The 15,271-nt window shown below is 39.1% G+C and overlaps 2 protein-coding genes across 4 annotated transcripts; both read right to left on the bottom strand.

Moving 5' to 3' along the window:
• Positions 1-1,578: 1,578 nt before the first annotated feature.
• On the bottom strand, positions 1,579-3,434 carry lim2.2 (lens intrinsic membrane protein 2.2). The gene is made up of 4 exons (XM_044129976.1): positions 3,344-3,434; positions 3,091-3,150; positions 2,674-2,808; positions 1,579-2,318 (listed from the first exon to the last, which is right to left on the bottom strand). The coding sequence occupies exons 1-4, from the start codon at positions 3,432-3,434 to the stop codon at positions 2,248-2,250; spliced, it is 357 nt and encodes a 118-aa protein (XP_043985911.1). The 3' UTR covers positions 1,579-2,247.
• A 2,045-nt stretch (positions 3,435-5,479) lies between these two features.
• LOC122838872 (WD repeat-containing protein 47-like) lies at positions 5,480-14,965 on the bottom strand. 3 transcript variants are annotated; one of them, XM_044129892.1, is made up of 17 exons: positions 14,753-14,921; positions 13,435-13,492; positions 13,090-13,280; positions 12,759-12,842; positions 12,522-12,606; positions 11,978-12,286; positions 11,366-11,805; positions 10,620-10,707; positions 9,486-9,658; positions 9,143-9,400; positions 8,646-8,721; positions 8,375-8,532; positions 7,595-7,764; positions 7,283-7,453; positions 7,021-7,152; positions 6,581-6,799; positions 5,480-6,500 (listed from the first exon to the last, which is right to left on the bottom strand). In XM_044129892.1, exons 3-17 carry the CDS (start codon positions 13,245-13,247, stop codon positions 6,358-6,360), a joined length of 2,664 nt encoding a protein of 887 aa, XP_043985827.1. In that variant the 5' UTR covers positions 13,248-13,280; positions 13,435-13,492; positions 14,753-14,921; the 3' UTR covers positions 5,480-6,357. The 3 variants fall into 3 exon arrangements, with proteins under 3 accessions (XP_043985827.1, XP_043985828.1, XP_043985829.1); XM_044129893.1 differs by having other exon boundaries at positions 5,482-6,500; positions 14,876-14,965; XM_044129894.1 differs by lacking the exon at positions 14,753-14,921 and adding an exon at positions 14,424-14,718 and having other exon boundaries at positions 5,482-6,500.
• Between the last annotated feature and the right edge of the window lie 306 nt (positions 14,966-15,271).

The raw sequence follows: 15,271 nt of genomic DNA, 5'->3' as shown, positions 1-15,271 counted from the left end.
AAATTGATTTCACTCAGGGTTGGTGGGGCTCTTCCTGCCATGTGGTTTTAGTCGCTAGAGCTTGACATTTTATTATGTAGTGCTCATGATGGGTTTCACGGTTTGCACGTCTTTAGTTCTTCAGTAATCCTTTAATAATAAATTGATCTCACTTGATTTTAACTGAGAAATCTGGCGTTCAGCTCATAATGTTTGTCTCCTTTCTCAAATTTCTTGTTTTTAACTTAAATCATATCAGTACCACATTTTAACATCACCATTCTTTTGGAGCCTCTTTCTTTGTAGGAGCAGTGAGCGCTTCAAATTTTGCTGCGTCCTCATGGAGGATCCTCTAAATGTTCAGCAGATGTTCTGTTTTTGTTGTTGCCATGCCATATCCATCACTGTCAGTTATTGTATTTGCCCACCAGGGGACAGTATGCACAACCACTGTCCTCAAATGATCCATTTCAAGACTCTGGGGTGGTTTTGTGTGATTTTTTTTTTTTTTTTTTTTGCACTATTCAGAGTGTTGTAAATAATTTTGTACCAATGTTGATGTCCTTAATTCTACTTTGGCTCTCTCTATATATTTATTTGCATTATGTGTAATTTAAAGTAGTCTCTGTGAGATTGCTTTGTACTGTTAAAAATAAATATTTGGAAGTAAAACTTGGTGTATTTGTGTTTTAATGTTGACAGTGCGTGAACATTGTCCCTCAACATTAGGGGATACAGGTACATTTGTGAAAAGAAATGCAAACATCCCATTCAACCATAGGACTTGATATTTTAAATGTACTCATTACTGCAACTATACCATTTTGTCAATTAAGACACTTTCTTTAAAAAAAAAAGGTACACATTTTAGTTGATACTTGGTAGAACAAGCTTTTGTTCCAAATACAGGTGCAAGGCTTTTGTGCTGTTTTTACCTGCTTTGAACATGCAGAGAGACTGGAAATGTTGCAAACATGGCATAATCTCTGTGTTTTAAGCAGGAATCCTTTTAAATCTCATCACAGATTCTCATTGGTACTTTATTGTGGACGGACGGTAACTGGGCCACTCTAACATTTGAACATGATTTATATATGTCAGAGCCGCTGAACCTTTAGCCACAAGAACCAAAATTGTCAAGCCATTGCCACAAAATTAGTTATTTTTCTTTTTGGTTTTTACCTGCTGTTTGGTAAATTAATGCACTTTTTAATTATATGATAAAGTGAGAGCATAAAACAGGTTTGCTAATTGTACAAAAATCTTACTGTCCATTATACTATAGGAAGCTTCTAGTTTGCCAGCATGTTTTCTGAAATACCCTTTTTTTTTCTTTTTAAAGAGTTTATCTGCATTAACTTCCTATAGCAGTGTGCTCCAAAGTTTTCTTTAAAAAAAAAAAAAGGTTTTATTGGCCTCCATCTGATAGTGAGCTGTCAGGAAAGCGTCCAATGAGAGAAGGGGAAGACATGTGGCAAAGGTCAAAAGGCCGGGACTCAAACCTGTGACAGCCACAAGGACTAAGTGCCCCAAAGTTGGGCCAGTTTGGTCACACACAAAATAATTTCCATGCTTTGGACACCCCTGACATAACACGGTCCCTTGTAACTCTCCTGCTTAAAGCTCCTCTTCTGGTTTAGGTTTCTCACAGCCTCTTACCGTTGTCCCACTCCTCTCCCCAGATTTGTCCTGTATTTAAATTTATCAATCTATCCATCAACATGGACCAGACTCCTTGTCCTGATGTAGAAAAGCATATCCACAGCATGATTGTCCTAGCAAACTAATGGGAGCTGTTGGTATTGGAACAGAAGGAGATATCGCATCAAACTTTTCACATATGTTTTTAGGTACTAACTACATTCTGTCAAGTAAAAGCCTAATTAAATATGATAAACTGTCTGGTTTTACAGTGATGATATGTAAAAATTGTTTGCAGAGCATTGTAAATTCTAGCATTTACTGAAACCAAAAAAATGTTAAAGCCTAAATTATACTTGTAAGAAGGCTAGAATGTTGCATCTGATTTTGAACAATTTAGTTTCAAAACCACATTCTTGTGGAACACAGGAAAAATGTCAGATTAATGCTGCATGTATAGCTATCTGATTACTGGCATGTTTGGTCAACAGTTTGCGGCTCAACTACATCTAGCTGTAGAGAATGGACTGTTCTATGATATATTTATTTTATTTCATATTTCAGAAGCAAATTTCGCAATGATGTTCAGTCCAACAGTCTGAAGGACCATTTGTGCGTTTATCCTGTTCAGCTGTCTGGAATATTGGAAGGAGCAGGCTCTTCAGAGGTCTGGCGGTATGCACAGAGCTGAAACACACCTAGAACAAATGAGAGGCACCATCTATTAATAATCACATTTATCATAAAGTACATTATTAAAGTTTGGAATGTAAAAGTACTATCCAACTTTGTATATTTTAGGATTACAGGAAACGTCTCCAAAGAATTTTGTTTAGTCACTGTTAATGTGTGAACATGTCATGTAAATGATGTTCATTGGTTTTACTTTTAAAATGCATATCTTATTTCCGAGAAAATTGAAGCTGTTTTCTCATGCTATAAATGCCGTAAAGCAACTCTGCACTATGAAGCTCAAACTTGAAATTAGTAAATAGATAGACATTTGAGAACACATATATTCTTCTTGAGTCAAAAACTATAAGAAGTGAAAACCTGCTGCGAAAGCCAAAATCACAGCCACCCAGCCAATAATGTAGGACCAGGAAAAGCGCCAGTCCAGGAAGCGTTTGCCAAAGAAGGTGACGGTCACTCCTGTGTAAACAGCTAAAGCCAGAAGAGCAAGAAAACCTTAAACAGAGAAGAAAAGAGAGAGAAAATGTAAACTGTAGCCTTTGTTGGAATTTCAGAGTTGCTTCATTGTTTCGAATATTAGTGATGCTAGAAGAGTTGCTCTTTCAAGCCCCTTAAACGTATTTGTCTTTTCACTTTGTGATTGGCTGAGAGAGCAAAGTCCTCTGTTTACGTAAGATGTTTAGCTCTAACCTACCGAAACAAAAAAACAAGATATAGAGCCGCAATTATTTTCCAGCTGTGAAAGTCTTTATAGTACCTGTCTCGATGCCTGTTTGCAGTTTTCTGAGCGCAACGCAAAACAGCTCAGCACGGCCAGAAGCATGAAGGTGGCATTTACTTGACATTAACAAAGCACACACGGATCATCCGGAAATGAAAGGACAGAGAGAGACAAATAAAACTTTTTCAGTAGAGTAACTAAGTTATCTCCGTTAATTTTAGCTTTTATAAAAAAAAAAATAATAATATCAATAACCTGAACTGAAAACTATGCAAATGGGGAAGCTCATTTGTAAACATCTGCTGAGGCACATACCTACGGTTATGGTGTGGGCGTGGCATTTGTGGTTAATGCAGAACCTCCAAAGCCCCTGATTGGCTAATCGAGACTTGGCGTGCATCCAGAAATCAAAATAGTTCCAGTTTTTCCACCAACAAAATGCATCTCCTCCATTGGGTGCCTCCTCCTGCTAAACTGTACAGCATTGTAAAGCCTAAACGTCCAGCAGTAGTTCAGAGAGGAGAGGACAGGGAAGATGGGAGATTATTTATGAAATTTTATTAGCTTTTTACTAGTAAAAAAAAAAAGTTTTTATTAAGGGCATCTCTTCAAATCTGTGATTTATATCAATTAAGCTTGCTCTATTAGGCTTTCTTGGACTTTGTTACATGGTTATAGACACTTACATGCATTGCAGTGATGTTAGAAATAGCACATTTTTATGAGTTAAAACTTAGGACTTTCCAAAACAAAAGAAAGCAAATCCACATGACACACACATCAGAGTGATCCTCCAGAGCGTGGTGAAATTGGTTGGAACCAGAAAAAGCACTTGACTCAAATGGCTGTCAGACAATAGGCTTGCCTATCAGGCAGTTCCAAGCTATTGTTCCTCTCTAATTCCCCTCCACACACCACAAAATAATTTTCTAGTACACAGCAACTGAACTGCCAGCACTGCGACAAAGCCTGAAAACAAGTTATTTTTATACACTCCCCCTTAATGCATCTTTTTAAAGTGGCCAAAATGCTCTAATTATGTCCAAAACGGGCAAGCATACCTAATTTAAAAATGTGTGCAATGTTCCTAATATTAACAAAAATGCAGTAAAGCTTATAATGATATTTTTTTTCAATTACAGAAAATGAACTTCTTCTAACACCATCTCCTGTGTCTTTGTTGTTCTCAGCTTCTGATTTTGCTCTTTAAGTTTCTAGTCCTTCCTGGTTGTATCATAAATGTGTATAATTGTGTATGATTCCAGGTTTTACCTTTAGATGGGCCAGTCTGTGTCCTGAGTCGCTGGCTGTTAAACGGAGTGCCTATCCTTTTTAAGCCCTGGACCTCAGGCCCTCATTGTCCATCTCACAAAAGAGTGAATCATCGAGTGCAGCGTGTGTGTGAGAGTAAATCCCTCTCTGGCCCTCCTCTCTACCCTTTAACCTTCATCACTCCATCAGCCCACTGTCCATACTGTGCCATACTTGATCCTTTTATTGCAGGATTCACTTTGTAATAACTAAATAAAAAGGGGGAAAAAATGATGCACTGGAACATGTGTCATACACGGTACAGGGAAAGACACAATACAAATGCTGGTTTTGTATAATTAGTTCACCCAACTCTTTTGTGACATTTTAATTTATCCACATGCAACATGTGTGAGACAGCAACAATTTAATCCTATTTCACTTTTGTTGTTCCTTTACTTGTGTCACCAGAGGATAAACACAACTAAAATCCATACCCAACCTTAAAAGAAAAAAAAGTATGCACATCAATGAAGCTTATTTTCCCATTGCTGGGATGCTTCTGTTCTTGACTTGCTATAAATTAGTTGTACTGAACTTCATACTGCAAAAATGAGGTATGTTTATGTTGGCAAAATGACATAAAGTTGTGAATTATTTTTCTAAATCAAACTTTTCAGTTTGCTTTTCTGGCTGCATTCTATTTTACAATGTGTGCAGTGTTGATTTAAATACTGCTTCTTAAAAATAAAAATATGAACAACGCAACATTTGATTAGAAGTTCTGACCCAATGGTGAAGTATTTTGACCCAAGTCATTATTGATCAGGGTGCAGAAAATAAACAAACACCTTACTGGTGAGTCACAAACAACCCCAACAACAGTTGTAATATTTTTCTTCAAGTTAGTTTTTCTTTTACATATGTTTGACTAGTCTAGTGGTTTTTATTTAACAGTTGCCAATCAGGAAAGTGGGTTGTGAGAGGAAAGACCTGCAGTGGGGGTCATCAATTCAGAACTCGAGTACATGGGTTGCGCTTTTTCTCTCCATCCCACTGTTAGTTTCCTAATCACCAGTTTTCAAAAATGATCTTCAAGCCTTTCTGCATCAGCTTATAAACACCTTGTGGGATGAATAAAAACCTTTAGTTCAGTTATGTTGCTGTCTCAATGACAAAATTTGGCCTAAAACACATTTACTTTACATTTTATTGTTAACCGAAATAAAACAGGATAAGTCATATTTTCAGTCTTCATGTCCTAATTAATAAAAAATCTTTAATGATAATACGGCAATCATTTATTTTACATACATATATGCACAGTCAAAATGCTGCTTCTAATTTTATGCATTGATGACATGTTTAAAATATTTACTTTGACCTGGCATAGAAATGCAATCAGAAAAGAAAGCTAATTCTCCACACGTTTAATAAAGGCACATTATGAAATGCATAAAACTAAATTTTGCTTCCTTCCACAACACTGAGTCCAGACACTGATTCCCATAGAAACCACTGACATCGCTGTGCTTTGATGAGCTGTGAAACGCTGTGCAATGTTGCAACAAAAAGTAAACTCTTTATATTTCTATCCCTTTTTTTCATCAATTTGACAGAATATTGATAAAATATTTCAGTACATTGTTAAAGAACTAAAGCAGTTTTAAAAGTGTGCTTGACGTGAACTTAGATTTCTCTCTTTTTTTGTGTCATCCACCCTTTCAATCACAATATAACAAGCAAACAGAAGAATGAATAGTACTTTTGAGGTTTTGGGATTACACTACAACCAAATTACAACTGCACATACATTTTTGTTTCCTTTGATAATTTGAAAAATGTTTTAGATGCACCTTTAGCTACAGTTGACCTTTGACATCATACACACACAGACTTTAGAGTGTCCCACAGTGACAGAATCACACAGACATACAGCAGTAGCATTCCAATTCAAACGGGTGGCTTTCAGTGCATGAAGATTTCAAAACACCATCACTGCAGTACACACATAGAGGCTGATCTAAACAGAGTAAACTGTGCTCTTGTGAACAGCTAATTTCTTGAAATTCTCAGGGTCCCGGAGCCCAGAGGACGACAGTTCGATCAGCAGATGAGGAGAGGAACGTCTGGTCATGTGGGTGCCACCTGCACTGGATCACTTTGTCCCAGTGCTCACCGGCCAGCGTCTGAGGGAGCGGCTTCGTCAAGTCACCTGGAGTCAGAAGATCAGGATTAGCTGCACATGCTGTTTTGTCGTTGTTTTCTTTCTATGTTCACAGACGACACTGACACCTTGAAGGTCGCTGATGATGATTTTGTTGTCATAGGAACCGGTGAGGAGATGATGGGCTCCCGGTGAGAAGCGCACCGAGCGAATGTCGCTGTCATGGGGGCGGAAGGTCTGAACTATTCGTCCCCCTCGGATGTCATACAACATGCAGGTGCTGTCCTCCTGACCGGTGGCCAGCAGGCGGCCGCTGGGATCCACCGCCACTGAAGCAACGGCACTTCCTGAGCGACAAAAAGGAAGCACATCCTAGAACTGGCTCAGCCTGATTTAAAGCATATATTTTCAGGTGTGTATATCTTCTGAACATTCAGTCTTTTTATTAGGACCTTCCTGTTTCAACTATATACCTAATATATACCGGCACAATTGTTTTGGATTAAAACAAAGGAATTGAGGCCGAGCTGAAATGTTTTAAATCTGGATCATCTGTGTTTTGACTCACCTGATCCATGCAGAGATGTGCCAATCACCCGAACACAGCTGGGCACACGGAGGTCCCAGAACCGGACCGTTTTATCCTGGGAGCCGGAGGCGATCATCCAACCGCCCCATGTGTACACAGTCAGAATGTGACCTATTCAGGTATAATAGCATTAAACTGTTTTTCATTGCAATTTTCTTGTGGTGCCATACTTTAATTTTGAATTAGTTTGAAAAATATCAGAGTTGTAAAATAAAAAGTGGTGTTTTTACCACTGGGTTACCTGTGTGTCCACTCAGGGCATGAAGGCCTTGTCCTCTCTGACAGTCTGTTGTGTAAATGTTGCAGTCTCCAGCCCCGGCACTGATCAGAATGGATCCCCCGCTCTCAGGACCCTCCATAAATGCCAGGTCTCTTATGGTACCATCGTGCATGCTGAACTCCAGGTCTGGGCCTGAAACATGGAAACATTTGCTTTTAAGCAGCGAGACAGTGCATGAAAGTGGAAATTTTATTTCCTGTCTTCATTGGCATTTTTACCTGTGCTCATATAGAAAGAAAAAAGAAAAGCAATACTAAACTTGTTAAACTGTACCTGTGGCATTGCAGCTGTCTGCATTGAAAGGCAAAACCTTAACATATTTGTCGTTGGAGCCGGTAGCTAGCAGCTGTCCACAGTGACTCCAAGCCACACAGTAGATTGAGCCTTTGTGATGTTTGTTTCGCCTGAAACGCACCGACGGCTGTTTGGCTGCACTGGAACCGCTATAGTGGCGAAACAGTAAAAGACACATTTGACCTTAGCCGGAGTGTTGAATATTTAAGAAAAAAAGTGAAATTATGTATTTTAAACAAAGGCTTATTACATATTAAAGCATAATAGTGAACTTTATGCAATATTTTTATCAAGTCACAAACAACGTTTTCCAGTTAAAGATGCCATACTTTTGATTCATTTCTTAAAGATATTTTAGAAGAAAATTGGCATAGCTGGGTTTTAGTATCTAGTATCTATTAAAACAAAATTTAAATTTAATAGAAAAACTATTTCAGAATGTCTGTTTAATATAACTTTGTTGGGCCTTGTGAAATCAAACTGATCAAGTTCACCAACTGAGATCTGGCAGGTAAAAAAATGGTTGTAAATGAAATATAATGTGAAAAGATCTTTATTGTGTAGAAATATATATCTTTCTAAGATTCTATTTTCTTTTTATCCATTTTACCCAGGCCTGGAAAAGAACAAAAGCAAATTCCTTACATTCAAGGCTTTCAGACCGTGAAGGTACTCTGTGCTGTATATTACTATACTACAAATGCAAATAATTATCTACGTCCTCTTTTACTGTCTCATGCTTTGGCAAACAATGCCCACCTGCTGGTCACTGTTTCTGGGTAGGCACAGACTCTCAGGGTTTTGGAGTTTGAGCCGACTGCATAGAGCGCACCAGATGGATGAAAAGCTACGGCACGCAGAGCCTGGGTGTCCTCAAGCTGACTCACCCGTACAAACTGGGCTTTGGACTTCACATGCTGCAACAAGACCAGAAACATAACGAATTCTGATGAGTTCCAACAAGAATCTAAATGTCTTTTAGCTTTTGAGCCTTTTTTGTGAGTCCATAGTTATTGGACATTTGGTTTACCTCATGTGTGCTTCTGATGGTGGAACAGCCAGGATCATCTTGGACTGCAGTGGCAGAACCTCTGATTCTTTCCAAGCTGAAAATGACAATATAGCATTGTATTTTAAGCCTGCACATCTACTCTTGCACACACACACACAAAAATCTGATTTAGGTATAAGTTTCTTGCACAGTTTCAACTGAAATCTTAAACAAATTGAATATTTTTGACAACAGCTCACGGTTTCTGCCAGAAACCGCCTGAAAAACTGAACGGAAAAAGAAAAGGAGAGACACAAAAAGGACAGAAGAGAAGATGGAAGAAAGTCTGGAAAATCTTTAAATTAAATTCCATACTTTTTCAGCCTCTTCTAGGCTGTAATAATATCCACTGTTTTATAGTGTATAAAAGGCAAAATGAAACCTGTAATTCCATATCTTGACCTTTAACATGAAAATTTTTGTAAATGTAAAAAACTACTAGCAAATGTTACACCAGACACTTGAGAGGTTCTTACCTGCGACTTTTAGTAACTGGGGACTCGCTGAGTGACGACTGGCCATGGCCGTGGTTCCCAGAGTTCAGCGGGGTGCTGCTCGCCCCTCCTGACCTGCTCCTCACAGGGCCCCTCTCTGTGCTGTGAGCGTCGGCCATCTTGGGGCTGGAGGTGCAGCTGTTTGTTGACAACCCATTCCACTGCTGACCCAAGTGTGCCATCACTTCATCTCCTTTGGGATCGATGCCCACATTCATCTCCTCCAACCGCTGAATGGATCTAGACAAAGCAACAGGTCCTGGTAGAACTAATATCACATTTTCTCTCACCGATCAAACTGAATGTTTTAGGATGACGCCCCCACCTGCTAAGAAATGTCTCAGTGAGGTTGTGTTGGGCTCCATCCTGCTGCTTCACACCTCCCTCCAGCAGCATCTGCTGATACAGCTGTCGTTGCTGCTGCTTCTGTTCCAGATGCTGCTGCACCCGAAGCCGCTGCCTGTAGTACTCCTGGATGTGCTCTGTGGAGTCACGGCGCTGAAAAAACACAAACCACTGTGAGATACATAAAACCACCGACCAGCAGATGCTGTGCTTAACCTAGTAGAACATTGATTATCCTTTGACAAATCTTTTTTTATTTTTTTATTTAACCCTTTAACTTCCAAGGTCTTGCCCTCCATCACTTAATCCATAATAATAATAGATGTTTAAGACCCTAATCCTATGACACCTATCTGCACACACATACATGCATAAAAAAATCTAATTTCACTTTGCTCTCCACAAACAACTGAGCTGCATAAAGATGAGCGATGGGTCAATGTTTGTATGAGCACACATCAAATCCAATTATATGCTTCAGGTGCTCATGACTTACATCTCTTAAAGAAGACAAAATGAAGAGGGAAGTATCTAATAAATAAGAGTACAGAAGAATTTTGTGTAGATTTATGATGTAGAGAAGCTGAGAGCATTCACTAAGTAGATGGATCTAATTAAATATATCTTAAAGCTGCAACGATGCTTTCAGGCACACTGACGATCCTTCTTTGACTTTGAATTGATTGACCCAATGAAATTCACAAAACAAAGTCAGATGAAGCAGCTAAGGTTGATCTACATCACCTTTTCTCTTGTAAATTATACGATTTTAAAAGAGATTTTTCATATTTATAAAACGCAGTGCTCCCTAAAGCAGAAAATACATGTGAAAAAATCAAACTAACAAAAATCTCCTTATATTTGATCCGACACTGAGCACCTTTGGATTTCTTTCTCAGGAAAGAATTTCCTGATGTCATACAGTATTGTTCATCAACACTTGAATCTTTCAAGCATATAGAAATCATGATATATATGTGATATTCAGAACGATTTAGGTAAACGGGTGTAATTAATATTACCAGATTGTAACAAAATTTTACCATATAAATATAAAATGTACTTAATTTATAAACTGCAACGACTATGACCACACACACACAGCTTGTATTACCTCCAGTATGTCTGCACTGCATGGTGGTCCGCCATCTTTTCCTGGAGTCAGAGGAGTGCGTGTGGTCTGGGGCTCCTGTGAGTGCTTCCTTAACACAGAAAAACAAACAAAAAGAGTTGATTTTAACATAGCTGAGATAAAAACAACAGTATTTCAAGCTAAAAGCAAAAACCAAAAACAAACAACAAACAAATAGCTTATTGAAATGACAAAGGCAGAGCAGGATAAAAATGAATGCCAAGCACAAAAAGAAAGTTGTTTTACCAATTTGCTTTGAATTTAATCTGGTTTTTATCAGAAGTCACATACTGAGACGTATTTTTTGCACCAAATGTGCACAATATCTGCAATCAGAAGTAGCACAGGAGAACCTGAGCTCTTGCTTACAACTTTGTAAAATTGTAATATGGGTGTCACCAATTTTGTTAAGAATTACTAGAGAGCTGGCAGGTCGCACCTGAAAGAAAACTTGAAATGTGTATCAGTCAGAAAACGCTTGTGAGCTGCATATCTACTTAATTCCAAAGGGTTTATAAGCTATAAAGCACTATGGATCTTTTCTTAGGTTTAAAGCTAATTTGTGAATGTAGAACCAAACTGTTAGATGTAAAACATTCTAAACAAAAATGTACAGTTACGTAATTAAATTTGAACCTAATTATGTATATTAATATGATCGTAGTTGGAGTTTTTAATCCCTTAAACCCAGCACAGCAAACCGGTTTTAATCCTTTTTTAGCTTTTACCTCTCAGGTGAGTCATCCTGCTGATGCACGTTATTCTCCACTAGACTCCTACTGAGTGCAGATTTCACGTTGGTTTCCATGCCTCTCTTGTCTTGTGCTGCCAGTCCGTAGGACAAGCCGTCCAGAGCTGGGTTGAGGGATCTGGACATGTAAGTATCGGCCGAATGAGGTCTCTGGCGACAGGGCGAAGTCGGGCAGGGAGAGAGACGGTTGATTAGGGGAGTTAGAAGGTCAGCGTGTCCAGCCTTGCTGGGTTTCACCAGGCGGTCCACGTGAATGTTCAGGGTCTTCTGTTCGAAGGCGCAGGTGAAAGCACCGGAGGAGAGGTTCTGCAGCCAGGAGAGCAGTGACAAATCCAGCTCATCGCATCCATTCCCGCAGAGCAAATCCACGCCGAGCAACACCTCGCCCTCTCTGATCTCCTCACCCGTCGCTTTACTCTAGACAACACAGAAGTATCAACAAAAATCTGCAAAGTTTAATAACCTCAGCTTTGCACGAGAAAAAAGCAAATGGTTTCCTTATAGGCCTGACAATGCATTATTAATAATGTACTTTCTCATATAGTGAAATATAATTGCAGTCCATTTTATTTTTAGCACATCATGGTACCTGGCAGAACTCTACACAGCACTCGTAAAGGATTCCTTTGATGAGCAGCTGGAAGAGTCGGTTCCCGCTCGCCCTGAAGCCTGCCTCACTCAGCTTCCTGTCCGCAGGGATGAACTCGGCCACCATGGCGCAGGCTTCCTCGAAACAATGGACGCGGGCCGAGCTGGGGTTCCAGTCTTTGAACTCGGCGTGGTGGGTGAGGCGGGGCAGGGTGAGGAGAAGGCACAGCTTGCTGTAGTCTTCTTTGGTTGGGCAGAACTCCTCCAGACAGTGGAGGCACTTCACAGCCTCCTGCATTGTGAGCTCCAGCTGTGGAGGGGAAGGCAACAAAGAAAAGCAATAAGACTGTACATGTAATTAATATTTGTATGGCTCAATAAGGACGGATACATTTTACAAATTGAATGTTCCTTAGGAACCATTTCTTAATGTATATAACAATTATTATTCAGACTTTTAGATTGTTAACCTGAAAATGGTTGAGAAAGTTTTAGACATCTTTAGAATTACTACTAAATAGTAAATTAAATCAACTTATACATACGTTATGTGGATCCTCAGTAGCCGATATGGAATTATTGACACACAGAGCTTCCAAGAACCTCTGCTTTAGGATGATGTATCGAAACCTAGAAATATCAAAGTATTAGAAAAAGGACTGATGACAGCATCGACTGCTAGTTTAAAGCTTAAAATGTTCTCCTAAGGCACAGAGTTCAGAGATATGGAACAAAAGATACAAAATATGTAGCTAAATAATCTGACAGATATTTCATTTTACCTTTTCTTATCAAACTTTTCCATTCCTTCTAAAGGTTGAATGAACTGCATCACCTCCTCCCACTGGCCATCCAGAATGAGTTGCCTGGTTAAAGTAATAAAAACAAACTTCAGACAGCTGGATTTACTATTCAGAAAACTTCTGAAGGCGATTGGTTCTATTTCATTTAGTAAAGAGGGGAGATTCAGAGTTTTATTAGCATTTTTTTCCCCTTCCACTTCCCAAATATGAACTACTTTCTGTTTGTCTTACATAAAGCTACCATTGACTATCTGCTTAAGTACAACCCTTTCTAGTTTTCACACGTATTGTAGGATGAGTGTAGTTATACCGGAGGAAGAGCATATCATCAGAGAAGAGTCCATTAATGACACCGCTCTCCTTTTCCAAAGCCAGCATGCTGATGTGCAGCTTCCTGGAGTTCAGGAAGTCCAGGATCAGCTTGATCACCTCGGCCTCTTTGATGTTGATGACCTCCTCTGCTGTCATGGTTGTAGATGAGTTGAAGATGATAGTAGTTAGCTGGGGAAAAATAAAGACTTTAACAAACTTTAGAGTATGTTTTATGCTTTGAAGTGATCCTGAAGTGATCACTTTTTACATTTAGCCATCCCTTTTAAGATTTTGTCTGCTTAGCCTTAAAGGTATCAAGAAGAAGTCTCAAATTGTTATTTACTTAGATGGTGTTTGCTGCCTGGTGAAACGTTCTGTTGCTCCAAAACCAGTCACATGATCTGCAGGAAATAACAAAATTACCAAAGAATGCTGCTTATGTATAATTTCTTTACACCTTTTTTTAATTTCACACATAAATAATGTGAAACATTTCAATGACCTTTTCAAAGGAAAGATTCATGGTACTAGGCTGTAACAAAAAATGCTCATTTTCCCCTCCAGTCTCTAGACAGGCTGATGGTTATCAGGAGTAATTTAACATAGAATGTGAATTAATGATAAATCAGCATTGAAGCTAATTACATGTCTTCACATTCTATACATATCCTATACATATTATTTTACATCTCACTAAAACCAAACTGTTCAAATTAAAATCACACACACACTTATATATTTTGTCAATTACGCAAACATTTTGAAACTAGCACAGGTTATAATTTAATTTGGCAAATGATTGCAATGATTCATGGCAACAAAAGAGAAGGCAGTTTACCTAAAATAAGTTCTATATTTTGGGACTCACCTCTGGAGATTGCCCTTGTGACTCTGGTCATTTTATCTGAGCTCAGAGTGACAAACCTTCTTAGGGATGGAGCAGCAACATCATGAAGAATTTTGTAAGCTAAAGAAATGTTTGCATGAAGTATTTTTGTTGCATTTTTAAGGACCATTTTCTCTGTAAAATATATCTCCTACTCAATATAAGCTAGCCTTACTGTAATTAGTACTCTGATTAATCGAGTAAGACTGTATTTACTAGTTGACACTTTATTATTACACAGTTAGAATGCTCATTGTTCTAATTTTAAGATGACTTCAAAGAGGTTTACTGTGCTCTCTTTAACAGAGATTTGAATTAAGGTTGGATTCATGCATCTGTCCAATACGAGTAAAGGAAACCAGAATGTAATTCTATGCAATCGGTCAGTGACTGGTTAAATACTGCAACACCGGACACGAACATGAAACAACAGCATATGGCTGTACCTCCATGCGCGGTGTAGTAGGAAGAAGAGAGGGCGGTGATGACTCCGGGTGGCAGAGTACAGTCAGCCGCTGACACCGCCCCGTTCCCTCTCCTGCACAAAAACACAGCATCCCGCTCCCGGTTCTGGAACAGGGACTGCGGCCCAAATCTGACACCTTTCACAGCACCTTACCGGTTGCTAGACACGCCTTGTTTACTAGTGTCTGACAGTATTTGACGACTGCCAACGACACTCTACAGGACACGCATGCGGGAACACAGAATACAAGCACTGCCATTCATTTTCGACACCGCGCCAAATCACAGCGCAGCCGTGCCAGCTCCTCACCTGTCAGGCAGCCACACCGAAACACGTCGCAGTCAGAACCTCTTTCACTTTTAGTGCAGATTTTGCAGCACACCGGAGATTGTCTTGGATGTTAACCGAAAGCTTTATTGTCATGAGTCTCACCTCTTCGCTTCTTGTACACAGGTTACGGTTGCCATGCGGACGCAGACGTAAGCCACCAATCAGCTGAAGCGATGACGCCCAGCGGTCAGTACAGCGCCACAACGCGACAACTTTTATAGCTATTACTATTCTTGATATTATTCTTGAAGCAGTCAGCCGTATACTGTGTTAACAAGAAACCGAAATACTTGCGGTTTTGTAAAAATAATTATTAATATTAATTAAATAATTATTTTTTTATTATTAAAAATAACATGTTGCATCAAATTCTGAAACAGTGCTCTATAGACCTCTCAGTTGTTTAGAATTGTGTTTATTCTGTATTCTTTAGTTTCCTCTATTAGAGTCTTGTTTCTGTTTTACAGTCCTTCCTTTGTGATTTCAGTTTATGTTTAT

This window comes from Gambusia affinis, linkage group LG10, assembly GCF_019740435.1.
Source record: "Gambusia affinis linkage group LG10, SWU_Gaff_1.0, whole genome shotgun sequence".
Taxonomy (NCBI): domain Eukaryota; kingdom Metazoa; phylum Chordata; class Actinopteri; order Cyprinodontiformes; family Poeciliidae; genus Gambusia; species Gambusia affinis.
Note: the sequence above shows the minus strand (reverse complement) of the source record. Positions and strands in the feature narration are given on the sequence as shown.